General features: G+C 33.9%; 1 protein-coding gene across 1 annotated transcript; it reads left to right on the top strand.

The window, feature by feature from the left end:
- The first annotated feature begins 2,349 nt into the window (after positions 1-2,349).
- LOC143563987 (putative glutathione S-transferase) lies at positions 2,350-3,638 on the top strand. The gene is made up of 2 exons (XM_077051394.1): positions 2,350-2,668; positions 3,261-3,638. Exons 1-2 carry the CDS (start codon positions 2,357-2,359, stop codon positions 3,636-3,638), a joined length of 690 nt encoding a protein of 229 aa, XP_076907509.1. The 5' UTR covers positions 2,350-2,356.
- The last annotated feature ends 10,615 nt before the right edge of the window (positions 3,639-14,253 follow it).

Here is a 14,253-nt window from a genome sequence, read left to right as displayed (position 1 = left end):
AAATAGTTTTAGAAAATATCAAGTTCTAAAAACCATCCATTAAAAACCATTGGATCCGACGCATTGGCAACATAAAGAGGGATTTCAACAGTCACTAATATTATGACAAATGTCTCGTCCCTTACCTACCACGTGAGTTTTGCTTTCTAATAAATTGGACAAGATGGTTTTTGTTTGAAAAACATCTTTGAAAAGCATATTTATTTGAAAATCATCTCCATGAAAATTTGTGTTTTTTTGAAATTCGTCTGGTCAGATGAATTTCATCTTTGGAGACAAAATTCAAAAAATACACCATCATCATCTTCATCTTTTTCATATTCTTCATCATCTTCATCTTCTTCATCATCTTTTTCATCATCTTCATCTTCGCCACATCCTCCCTTCGGCGTTGTCGCCACCCTTCTCCTTCCCCGAAGAACTCCAAGAGCTCAACATTTTCCGGCGAGCCACCACCGGTCAAATCCATATAAATTTCCGGAGATGACAGTGGCTCGTCGGAAAATGTTAATCTCTTGGAGTTCTTCGGGGAAGGAGATGGGTGGCGGCGGCGGCGAAGGGAGGATGTGACGAGGATGAAGACGAAGAAGGTGAAGAAGAAGAAGACGAACATGAAGATGAAGATGATAGGATCAACGAAATTCATGTGAAATTCGTGTACGAAATTCACGTGAAATTCGTCTGGTCAGACGAATTTCACGTGAACATGAATTTCAGACCAAAATAATCGGGACAGATAGAATTGAAAGTAAAAATATTGGATTGTGCCAACCACTTTACACGTATCAATGATTTAGTGGTGGGCGAATTTCAGACTAAATGTATTGGCGTCGATAGATTTCATTGGATTGTTTTGGTAAGTTGAAAATTTCAATGACTATTTTCATACTCCCTCTTTTCTTTTGAACTATTTTCAGAATTTTCCCCAGGCAAATCCCACAACAAGAACTAGCATGCTCCTATACTTTTTACAAATTTCTTCCATTTTAAATGACAATAGTGAACAGTGATCAGATTTGACACTTTTGATGGGTTTTTTCATCTTTTTGCCACACTATTCACTTGAGTTCAAATAACAATTGTGAATAATGATTAGATCTGAAATATTTGACTGGTCATTTCACCTTTTCGAAAACACCATTAACTATTGTCATTTCAAATGGCAAGAATGAAGTTACGAATTTTTTTTAACTTTTTTTCTTTAGATTTTAATACATCCTATTAACTTTTTTTTTAGTTTGTTAAAAAACACATGTTTAATTTTATTTTTTTTAAAAGGCTAATTCAAAAAATACACATTCCATTAATATATTTCACATATGGGACTTGGACCCTTCTATTTTAAACCGAAGTCTTTGGGTTTGATACCTCAACCATATGAGTAAAGACTTTGGTTTAAAAGAGGGGTGAATTGTTGGATTTATTGGGTTCAAGTCCCACATATAAAAGATATTAATAAAACTTGGAGTTTTCAAATTAGCCGTTTAAAAAAAATAAAAGTGTTTTTTTAACAAACTAAAAAAAAGTTAATAGAATTATTTAAAATTTAAAGAAAATAAAATTTAAAAATTCCTAACTTCGCTCTTGTCATTTCAAATGGCAAAAGTGAATAGTGATCATGTCTGACATATCTAATAGTGATTAGATTTGACATATATCTAGCAAGCCATTTCACCTTTTTAATCACACTATTTACTTTTGTCATTTAAAATGACGGAAGTGAATAGTGTCGTAAAAGGGTGAAAAGACCCGTCCATATGGGCATGATAGTTCTTGTTGTGGGATTTGCCTAAAGAGGTGTCAAATAGTGGAACACCCGATAACCCTCCGACTCAGCCGACAAGCGTTGACATGTTCTGCTATCAGTCTAGGATCCGCCATTTCAAATGACGGATCACCTAGGAACCTTAATTAAATTTTTTTTCTCTCCGAGAAACCAATTCACTCCAACCATTTATGCCACTTTAAAATATGTTTCAATAAACCCTATTAAGTAATAACTTAATAAGAATTACATGATTCAAACCCTTAATCGTTAAGCTAAATATGAAACTGATAAGTAAATTGCTTCATTACAAAGATGTTGACTCTTTGCCACCGCTTGTCATCATGCGCTGATGATGTTCAAATGTTAAACTTTTAAGCTGCCAATTCCAACTTGCCGTGACCTGAATATCGTACAAGTATTTACAGCATATTAGCTCTCTGAAATAATTAACTATTCATTAGATATTAAATAATAACAAGTGGCTACCAAGTCAACTCTGACATTTATATAAATCGTCCTTGGAAGAACTCAAACCATCCCCAAAACTAAACCTGAAGTTAAATTAGGAAATAAAGATTGAATCAAAAAATGGCCGACGAGGTGAAGTTGTATGGACTTGACGGAAGTCCGTTCGTTTGCAGAGTGAAAATTGCTTTGAATCTCAAGAAAATCGACTACAAATTCGTCGTAGAAGATCTACGAAACAAGAGTGCCGATCTTCTCAAATACAATCCTGTCCATAAAAAGATCCCTGTGCTCCTACACAGCGGAAAACCGATCTCTGAGTCGCTTGTGATCATTGAGTACATGGATGATGCCTGGAAAGGGGCTCCACTTTTGCCTAAGGATCCTTACGAGAAAGCTCAGGCCCGATTTTGGGCCAAGTTCGTTGATGATAAGGTACTGGTTTTTATGATTTCATTTCATCTGAACAATTAATCTTTTTCTAGATGTTTTAAAAGGATAAGTGTTTCTAGGAAGCTTTTTAAAAGTCATGTTTTGTTTCTATAGATACTTGATGATTATTTTTGGCTACTAGATTAAAAAGAAATCTCTTGTTTCACTTTACTTACGATTCACTGTTAGACCAGATTTAAAGGCAGGTAACGTTATAATTTATAAATAATGTTAAGCATAAAAGTATATATATTTACAACAAAATTAATATTACAGTAAAATATTTTATCTTTTGGTTTGAGTTTTGCATTTAAATAAGACAATAAAACTTAAATAAATATATAAAATACATTACCTCGAAAATATGAGATTAAAAATAAATAAATAAATAAATAAATAAATAATTAAACATCCAGCCCAACCACCATATTGCCCGGTTCAAATGGTTCACCGATCAGACCAATAACCAAGCGGTTTAAATGAGGAACACTAGAATATGGTTAAGGGGACCGGTTTCGACCTGTTCAAATGAAGAACATTTAGAACAGTGCATTTAACCATAACTGATTTTGCATTCAATATATGGTATGTTCAGTGCATTCCTATAGTATTCAAGGCCATTGTCAGCCATGGGGAGGAGAAAGATCTTGCAGAAGCCCATGAGCAGCTGCAGTTTCTGGAAAACCAGTTGAATGAAGGTAAGAAGTTTTTTGGAGGTGACGACATCAACCTAGTTGATATTTCTGCAACTTTCATTGCGTATTGGGTTGGAGCGGCTGAAGAAGCATTAGGATTAAAGCTGGTGTCCAAAGACAAGTACCCAAAGCTAACAGAATGGTGTGACAACTATATTAACTGTCAAGCTGTCAAGGATGGCTTACCTCCAAGAGAAATTTTACTTGGTTTCTTCAAGATGTGGTTTGCAACGCCTAATAGTTTTGTTTACAATGAATTTTTAAATAAGAGCTCTTAGATGTTGGTTTGTTTTGAAATATGTAGTATCAAATGTAACGCTTATGATGTTTTTGGCATTTTGTATGTTTTGTTATCTTAAAAATAAATTGTTGTTTAATTATGTCGGAATATGATGTTAAATTGTTATGGTCATATATAATAGTGTAAGACTAGCTAGAGTTGTCATAATAATAGTGTAGTGCCTGATTTGTAAAACAGAGGTAGTTGTAACAGTCTTTTAACCTTGCTAGAGCTAATGAGATGGCATCAACAAGTTTGTCTACTTAATTTTTAGTTCCTCTCTAATTCTCACTATCACATATCTGGGCATAACAATGATATCAAAGCGTCGGTCCTTTGACCTCTACCGTTGATTTCATCTATATCTTCACAAGGAACTTATTCGCACAAACTGCTAGTTTACTTCGCATTCATCCTGGATTTGCAAAACACTATACATCGCATAAAGACCAAGCTCACAAGCATATAGTGTTGGAAGATTGGGTATAAGTGTGTGAATGGATGCCTCAAAAATTGGAGTGGTAGCACTTTGTCCCACATTGGTTGGGGAACAAATTTAAGAATGGTTTATAAGGTGCTATTGTAACCACCCATTTTGAAAATTTGTGATATGCTTTACTACAACTCCTACCCGCGCGGGGAGGGGGGGTTGTGCAAAATTGGGTTTCCGGACTAAAAATCTATCGAACTCGTCCGTGCCTGCCCGCCCGCACGAATATTGCTCCGAAACCCGAGCCCGCTTGAGGCAATTTTTTTGCTTTTCAAATCGTTTGATTTCTTTTCAGGCAAGTCGGCGTGCCTTGGGAACAGACCGCGAATCTGTTTAAGGGCTTTGTGTTAAACACAAGCCCGGCTTCATCGTTGACGTTAATAACAAGAGTTAACTATCTATATATAGTAACACTAACACCTTGATATGCGAATCAACGAACATTAATGCGAATGCGAGCCTAAATCCTCATGCGAAATACTCGTTTAGCCAGCAGATTTGAAACCAACATTAAAACATGAAAAAAGCCTATAGATTTAAGAAGCCTAAGTTCTTTAGTTTTCAGATCTACAAAACCAACTCGAAAATGCACAAGAAAAATTGAAGCTGTAAACAAAAAACTAACAGATGAGAACAAGTTCAGATCTATTCAATATCCAACGGTTTTGATTCAAAGCCAATCCAAAAACAACCGGAAATTTAGCACATGGCTTTGATACATTAGAGAATAAGATAATATTTGAAATTTCAGAGTAAATATTACTGATAATGAGGTTACAATATATAATACAACCATAGACTAAAATCAAGGAGATGATTTTGTACTATCAATGATACATTAACTTTAGACTAACGCCTAATATAAAGACATGATTTGCTGCATTAATCTTGGCCAGATATTAATTCAAAATATTTGAGTTAATATGTTTATATCCTAAGTTTTAATATGTCCCCGCAAGATGGGACGGTCTCGGAGTTAGTCCAATCTTGGTCATTAAAAGATGAAATCGTGAACGTGGAGTAGGCTTTGAAAGAGCATCGACTAACTGATCGTCCTCGGCAATGTGTGTAACCCGAATAGACTGTTCATACACTTTTTCGCATACGAAGTTGAAATCAAGTGCAAGGTGCTTCATACGGGAGAAAAAAAATGGGATTGGCAGAATATTGTGTGGCACTTAGGTTATCACAAAAAATGGTTGGGGGTGATTGTAGACTTGAATCTAAGCTCATGTAAGAGAGATTATAACCATACAACTTCTGTAGTTGTAGACGCAACAGCCCAAAATTCGGCTATAGTTGAGGAGCGGGCTATGGTGGGTTGTCTTTTGGAGCTCCATGCGATTGGATTAGACACTAGGTAGATAATATAACCTGTTGTGCTGCAATGGTTATCTTTATCTTCTTCCCAATCCGCATCTGTAAAAGCATGAAGTTGTAACAGTGATTTGTAGCGAAGTAGAATACCTTTGTTTATCGCCCCGTGAAGATAACGCAACAGACGCTTAAGGGCATTCCAATGAGTAGTGGCAGGAGCATGCATAAACTGTGATAGCTTGTTGATTGTGAATGTCACATCAGGTCCTGCAAGAGAGAGATACTGTAGAACACCAACAAAGGCTCTATATTCCGTGGGTGATGGAATAGGTGTTCTACTATGGAGTGTGATGGGCTCGGAGCAAGTAATTGGTGTTGTCATCGGCTTGCATTCACTCATATTGGCCTGTTGAAGAATGTCATGGATATATTTAGTTTGGGAGAGTAAGATGCCATGAGAATGTGGGAGAACTTCAACACCAAGAAATTAGGATAGGGTGCCGAGATAGAGAATTTGGTGGCAAGGGAAGAAATGAACGAGTTAATGTGTTGAGGATTTGGTCCGGGAATGATGATATCATCAACATAGACCAAGATGTAGATGGGAGAGGAACCGGAACTTCGCATGAACAAGGAAGGATCCGAGATGGTAGGTTTGAAACCTTTGAGATTGAGTTAAGTTTTCAGTTCTTCATACCAAACACATGATTCTTGTCGAAGTCCATATATAGCTTTATTTAGCTTGCATATATGTGTTGGAAAATATGGGTTTATGAAACCGGGTGGTTGAGCCATGTATACGTTTTCAGACAATGTGCCTTGTATATTTGGTAAAATGGTCTACAAAAGTAATGTAGTACTTGTAACCATCAATGGAGGTGATTGGTGATGACCATACACCCGAAAAGATTAATTGTAACGGTGCATTTGAATGTAAAGTAGATTTATGAAATGGTAATTAATGACTCTTATTAATGTGACAAGAGTTGCAATCATTGTTGGAATGGGAAATGCAATCAACAAAGGAAGATAAATATTTTAGTATCTTAGTATTTGGGTGTCCTAACCTAAGATGCCAAAACTTTGAAGTAGCCTTGTGAATTGTGAAGGTAGACAAAGGATGGTGGGAAGTAGAACGAAGTTCATAAATCCCATGGGTAGCTTTTCCTTCAAGGAGTAGGAGATTTGAACTTGGATCCTTGATAGAAAAAAGTATAATGAAAAAATTGAACTAGAACATTATTTCCACAAGATAGACGAGAAATAGAATTAATATTTCTAGAGATGGAAGGAACGCAAAGAACATTTTTTAGTATGAGAGTAGTGTTTTGTGTATGTATAAGAAGTGAACCAATATGAGTGATTTTAAGAGACGAACCATCACCAATGATGAGCTCCTCGATTCCATCGTACGGTGCGTGGTTGGCCAATGCATTTAAGCCATTGGTTATGTGATGGGTGGCTCCAATGTCCATTAACCATTTTATTGTAGAGTTATTTTGCATAGCCATCATATTTGTTTGTGGTGGAGTTTTTGTTTTAGGATTACGGTTGAAGGGATGTACGGGTTTGAGGTAGTTGGGCGGTGTTTGAATTTTGTGGTTCGGTAACAGGGACTTGGGGTATAGGGGGTTGTGTTTTGAGTATTTGTGTCAGTAGGTGTAACAGAAGTGTCAGAACCGATTGGAATGTTTGTATCAGATTTTTGTGGGCTGGAAGAAGTTGTTGGGCTAGATGGTAAACTAGATGAATTATGAGTGTTATGGTTGGGTGGGCTGGGAGTAAAGTCTGATCATAAAGGAGTTGTGTGTGTTTCTATATTTGGGCTTGATGGACTAGAAATATCCACGGAGGTAGAAGAATCCGTAGATGGGTTGTTTAGGCTAGATGGGTTGGATTCTTGAATTTGGCTTATTTGGTTAGAAGCACTTTATGTGAAAGATGTAATAATAGGAATTGTAATTGAAAGCCACTATAGCATTTGATGGGGAAACTTGAGTGTTGGTAATCTCTTCATATGAAAATTGGTTTTCAATGAATTGAACCTGTCTAGAAGTGTGAATTTTATTTGAGATGGATCAAGTGCATAGTAAGCACTTTGAGAAGAGGAATATCCTATGAATATACACGGTTTGGATTTAGGATATAGTTTATGTGGGGAATATGGTCGTAACCAAGGGAAATAAACGCAACCAAAGCTTAGTAATTTTTTGTAATTCGGTTGTTTTGTTGAATAGTTTATGGAAAGGGGAAGTATTTTGTAAAATGGGCGTGAGTAGTCTATTGATGAGGTAAGCGGCTGTAGTTAAGGCAAAAGGCCAATATGTGGTAGGCATTTTTGCATGGGTAAATAGAGATAAGCCAGTTTCAACTAGATGACGGTGTCTACGTTCGGTATACCCATTGTGTTCGAGAGTATGAGGTGGTGAGGTAAGATGAGATATGCCTCGAGATTGAAGGTGAGAAGAGAGTTTTATATATTCACCGCCATTGTCAGAGAACAATTGTTTTATAGTTGTTTGAAAAAAGTTCTCAACTAAAGTTTGAAAACGAATGAAGGTAGATAAAGAATCGAATTTATTTTTAGGCGGGAATCGCTTGGCTTTGATACCATTTAGAGAATAAGATAATATTTGAAATTTCAAAGTGAATATTATTGATAATGAGGTTACAATATATAATACAACCATAGACTAAAATCAAGGAGATGATTTTGTACTATCAATGATACATTAACTTTAGACTAATGCCTAATATAAAGACATGATTTGCTGCATTAATCTTGGCCGGATATTAATTCAAAATATTTGAATTAATATGTTTATATCTTAAGTATTAATAGATACCCCTTGTAGGTCCACCCGGAACAAGAATCTAATAAGAGTTTTTGGATCTGATTGTTTCCAGTGAGCAGAAATCAACCCGAACCACGCTCGTATCGAAACCGTAACAAGAAACGAGTATAAGAAGAACAATCAGCCCACGAGATCACCAAAAGTATTTGGATTTCTTCCCAAGGGTTTTCTTTACAAGTAAGTTTCCTAAATGGGAGAAAACCACAAACCTAAACCCTATCCTTCATTCACCTAGTTATATACATTTGCTCCACAAAACAGGTCGCACGGATTAATTGAGTTTTCATTTTTATTTAATTGTTTACCCCCAAACGACCAACAAAACTCTTTGTTATTGAAATATGAAGAATTGTTATAGAAATATGAATGATCATATATTTGCCTTTTTGATTAGTTTTACAAAGAAGACAAAGAAGGCTATTAATACAGAGAACTCGAGTCTAAAACTAGGAAAGCACAATAAGTTCACTACTAGAAAAATGAGTTTTTCGACGGCATTTGCGGTCGCTAAATGGTAGCAGTTGCCCCATTGCGACCATTTGCGACCAAAACTGTGGTGGGAAAAACACACGTCGCAAATGCCCTATTGCTAACAACTTGCGTCCGCTGCTACACATTTGCGACCAGATCTTGCTACCCTAAGGCGGTCACAAATTAAGAGACATGTTAGCCGCCACGTCACAAAAACTAACAGCCGGTTAAGTTTCCGTTAATTTTCCACCCATATGCGTAGTTGGGATTATATTTTGCCATTTCGATAGTTGGTACTTATAATTGGCAATCAGACATAGTTGGATTATATGAGGCCAATACTCATATATATATATATATATATATATAGGCTAAGTATAAAATGAAAACCCACTTGAGTTGTGAAAACTCTAGAAACTCATTCTCAACCACATGTTTTTAATTAATGTTTAAATCTTGTGGTCCACAATTAAAGTGAATAAAAAATGTAAATATAAATATAACTTTTTCTCTTTTCTGAAAACATATATAAAAATTAGTAAAAAAATGTTAAAAAATAGCAAAACATTTTTTTTTGATGTTTCGATGTTTTGTATTAAGTATTACAACATATCTTACATGTAACGAAAAAAAATCGATGTTACATAGGGTTTTCGCGGGTTTTCACAACTCAAATGAGTTTTCATTTTAACCTTACCATATATATATACATATATATATATATATATATATAGGGTAAGGTTAATTTTTAATTTAATGGGTTTTCATTTTAAACTTACCCTATATATATATATAAACGAAACCCATAAAATCCTACGTGTCGCGATGTAGTCGCTCCCCCCTTTTATGAAAGCCACCAGATTGTTTGATATTTAAATGGAGATCTCTCATTGATTTAACCCAAATTCATGGGTATGGGTTTTACTAAAACCAGATAGCTAACATCTCATTAAATTAAAAATTATTCTTACCAATTATTTGATATGAAAATCCTATAAAATAGGGATATACTAAAATTTAATATCCAATTTAAAAATAAAAAGATATTATTTATAATTAATAAACAAGTTTATAGTAAAAAAAACATAAGCGGGTCATGGGTCACCAAATCCAGATAGCTTTTAAACGGGTTATAACATATTATTTATTTATGAAACTCTTTCATCATCAAACCCTAAGTATATTAATAACTTTCTTACAATAAAGAAAAATAAAATCCAAAAAATAAATATTAAAAACCGAAAAATGTAAAACAACCATTCTCTCAAAACATCAGATTGCTTTATTTGTAAATGAAGGTTTCTCACGCATTTGACCCGAATTCACGGGTAAAGGTCTCACCAAACCCAGATAGCTCTTAAACGGGTTATAACATCTCATTATATTAAAAATTAATCTCATAAAATCTTTGATATGAAAATCCTATAAAATAGGGATATACTAAAAATTAATATCCTATTTTATTTAAAAAATCATATTATTTATAATTAAGAAACCATTTTATAATAAAGAAAATAAACGGGTAATGGGTATCACCAAACCCAGATAGCTTTTAAACCGGATTATAACATATCATTTATTTGTGAAACCATTTTATCATCAAACCTAAGTATATTAATTATTAACTTTCTTACAATAGATAAAATTAAAATCCAAACTTACATATATAAATATTAAAAACGAATAATGTAAAACACCCCCGTAATAGGGGGGATAAAATCTAGTGTGTATATATATATATATATATATAGAGAGAGGATTAACTTTAAAACATAAGTGAAATTAGTGCGAGAAATACTTTTAACCAATCATCTTTTTCCATTTTGGTGTTTTTTAAATAGAAGGGTACAATAGTAAAACCATTAAGATTTATTTTTGACAAGTAACATTAATATTGGAAAAGTTACAGATTTACATTACTTTGTTTTTTTTATTTATTTGTTTTCCTAACATTATGTATCCAACAATTTTGTTTTAATAACCTTGTTAAGAGATTTATAAGATATAAATATTATTTAAGCTGCATGCTCTACTCTTTTTTACAATAACTTAGCCACTAAAATAATGCTAATTAATTTATGTTCAACCACAACATATGACTTGTTATAGTACTGCAACCGATAAATTCATTTTTCTTTACAAACATACCAATGTAACTACTTTGTAGTATTAAAATAAATCCATGACATTAAAACCAAAGGTTTCAACACAACAAAATTTTTAAACTTATTTAAATTTCTTAAACAATTCCTACACACATAACCAACTACTTTAGCTTAAACAAAACAATTACATTTAACAAACATGTTAAAACGCCGAACAAGTTTGTTATTATTTGAATACTCTTTGATCAACCAAACATTTATTCCAAACTTAGAACATCTAGAATCTTCAATCTTTTCGTGTTAATGATCGAAAGCAGAATCTTCAATGTAACACCCGCCTAAGAGGCTTGAACGTATGACCCACAGCTGGACCTCTTTTGTCAATTCATTAAAGTTTAATTACGCTGCGGAAAAATGTTTGAATAAAATATTTGTATATATATGTATGGACCATACGCAATAAAAATATCAATATAAACCACAATGCAAGTTCCCTCCACAACAAAATCCATACCAAGTTCCCCTACACATCAAACCAAATTACCATGCACAACATACAAACTTCCCTACACTACTACAGATCATATAGCTTAGAAGCGGTTATTTTCCTCGTTAAAAGCGGTTTCAAAACCGCTTCTAGGCTAATCGCTTCTAATCAAAGTTCTTGCTCTTTTAAAGCGGTTTTTGGATTTATATATGTTTGAAGCGGTTTGTAGTTTAAAGCTAATAAAGCTGCATAATATTAATATATAATAATTTTACCAGCTGCTGTGCCAAATTCGTTTAAAGCTGCATAATAATTTTACTAGCTGCCGCATAATACTGATAATAATTTTACCAGCTGCTGTATATTAAAATTAAGAACCAACTTAAAGCTGCATATATAATAAGTAACCAGCAAAATCAGACAGCTACAAATGTTACCAAAATCATACATAATTGCCAAATTCGTTTAAGAAACGGACACTAGTTTTCCTAATTCAACAATATCAAAAACCATACAAATCTCAACTCGTGCCAAACATACAAATCTAACCTAAAGAGGGGTTGTTCATAAACATTAAATCAAAAAACAGCGGCATCACACTCATTACGGTATCATCAATCTCCGAGAGCCTAGCAAATCCCGATTCGTGCCAAATCTAAAAATAAATAAAGTTAAAATTGACCCGGCAAAAATTAGCAAAAATACTATAGGATCACAATCCGCGGATAGTTGATAACTAAATACTAACTAAAATGAGCAAATTTGGTCACAATCCGCTTTAAAACCATTTGTCGCAAAGAAAATAGGATCACAATCCACCCTAAAACCGAACCTAGCCCAACTAAACCCAAGCTCGAATATTGTAACTAATCCCAATTTACTAGAATACCCTTGGTAACCAAAGTTAACCTAACCTAATATATTGTGTAATAAATAAATTATTATAAATAATCATAAAAGGCCTTACATTGTTGGGGAATTGATTATAATAATGATAAACAAATTCGAACATATGCTTTATGACCATATATCCGCATTCCCAAAATCCTTTTTGTTGCTTGCACTACAACAAAAAAAATACAGCTAACTAGAAACCAATTAACAAAAACTAAAAAAAAATACAAAAAATAGAAAGCATACCTCAACCATTTTCCATGTAAACATTTCCCCCAAAGCTTCTCGAATTATGTTCGTAAGAAGATAATTTTCTTGGTCCTTTACGCCTTTTAAATAGTCTAAATAAATACTTCTTTGCGTTTGGGGCAAATTATAAACAAGATCCAATGAAACCTGCAAAATATAAAGTTATAGAATAATTAGATAAAATGCAGTAATAAACTATATAAAAATTAATTAAAAGATAAAAAATAAAATATGTATTACTCGGCCAGATAGGGAGCAAGCAAATATTCTTTATCTTTATGAAGATTTGATACATCAATGATGTGAGCTTTAACGCTTTCGGGTTGAAGTTGGCACAAACGTCCGGTGATTGAGTTTGCGCATAGAAAACCGCATGGTTTTCCTAAACGAATAGCCTCCTTATAAAAATACCTTAAATTAAGTAAAATAAACATTATAAAATTAATAAGATCAATAATATATAAAATCGGCATGCTATACAAATAAAAACTTACGTTTCAAACCAACTTAAGATGGTGATATCAAGCCACCCTTTTGCAAATACTTTTAGCATCGCCTCATACTCAACCCAGTCTAATATTATGGTGGAAAACATCTCATCAGGTGTAGAAAACTCAACTGGATCAGATCCCAGTCCAATGTAATGATGTAATCGGTCGACCAAACATTTAATCCTTTTAGATCAGTTTTTAATTACCTTTAAAGCTTTATCTATTTCTTTGGCCTGCCTTTCTTCATCACTTTGAGCGGTTTTCTTCACCTGTGGTTGTTCAACCTTAACTTTTTTCGGAAGCGGTTGAACTGGATCATCTTCCAAATTAGCCCACTAAAACAACAAACAATTATCTAATTAGTATATTTGTTGAACAGATAATTTCGGTGTAGTTTTAAGTCGTTTTTTCTAATTCATTATTCAAAACTAAAGCCCACTAAAACACGATTAACTATTTTTATTTATTACTATGGTTATAAACCGACTAACCTGAACCCGACTAACCAAAAACCTGATTAACCCGAACCCGACTAACCTGAAACCTGATTAAACCAAACCCGACTAACCCGAAACCCAATTAACCCAAACCTGACTAACCCGAAACCCGAACCCGACTGACCCAATTAACCCGACTAACCTGAAACCCGAACCCGGCTGTAAACGAACAAACAAGACTAGGGCTGTGAATTGTTTTGTCATTTTATGTCTAACAAGACTAGATCGGGTGGCTATTCTGGTTATGTTCGTTTACGTATATACATATATATATATATATCTTTGTTTACTATTACTATTTTTATTTAATTATTTGTTTAATACTATTACTGTTTTAGATATTACTATGGTTATAACCCGAACCCGACGAACCCGAACCCGACTAACCCGAACCCGGCTGTAAACGGACAAACAAGACTAGGGCTGTGAATTTTTTTTACCAGTTTACGTGTGTATATATATATATATATTCGTTTATTAGAATTTTACTATTACAATTTTTATTTAATTATTATTTGTTTAATACTATTACTGTTTTAGATATTACTATGGTTATAACCCGACTAACCCGACTCCGACTGACCCGATTAACCCGACTAACCCGAAACCCGACTGACCCGATTAACTCGACTAATCCGAAACCCGATTAACCCGAACTTGACTAACCTGAGTATGACTAAAGTGAAGTGATTAATTACCAGAGTATCGAAAAATTCATTATTATCAACGGTAGGATCATACGAATAATCAAATTTTC

This window comes from Bidens hawaiensis, unplaced genomic scaffold (assembly GCF_021521415.1).
Source record: "Bidens hawaiensis isolate Kalapana, Puna unplaced genomic scaffold, B.hawaiensis_p1.1 tig00001206_1, whole genome shotgun sequence".
Taxonomy (NCBI): domain Eukaryota; kingdom Viridiplantae; phylum Streptophyta; class Magnoliopsida; order Asterales; family Asteraceae; genus Bidens; species Bidens hawaiensis.
This window is presented reverse-complemented; position numbering and strand designations above follow the sequence as displayed.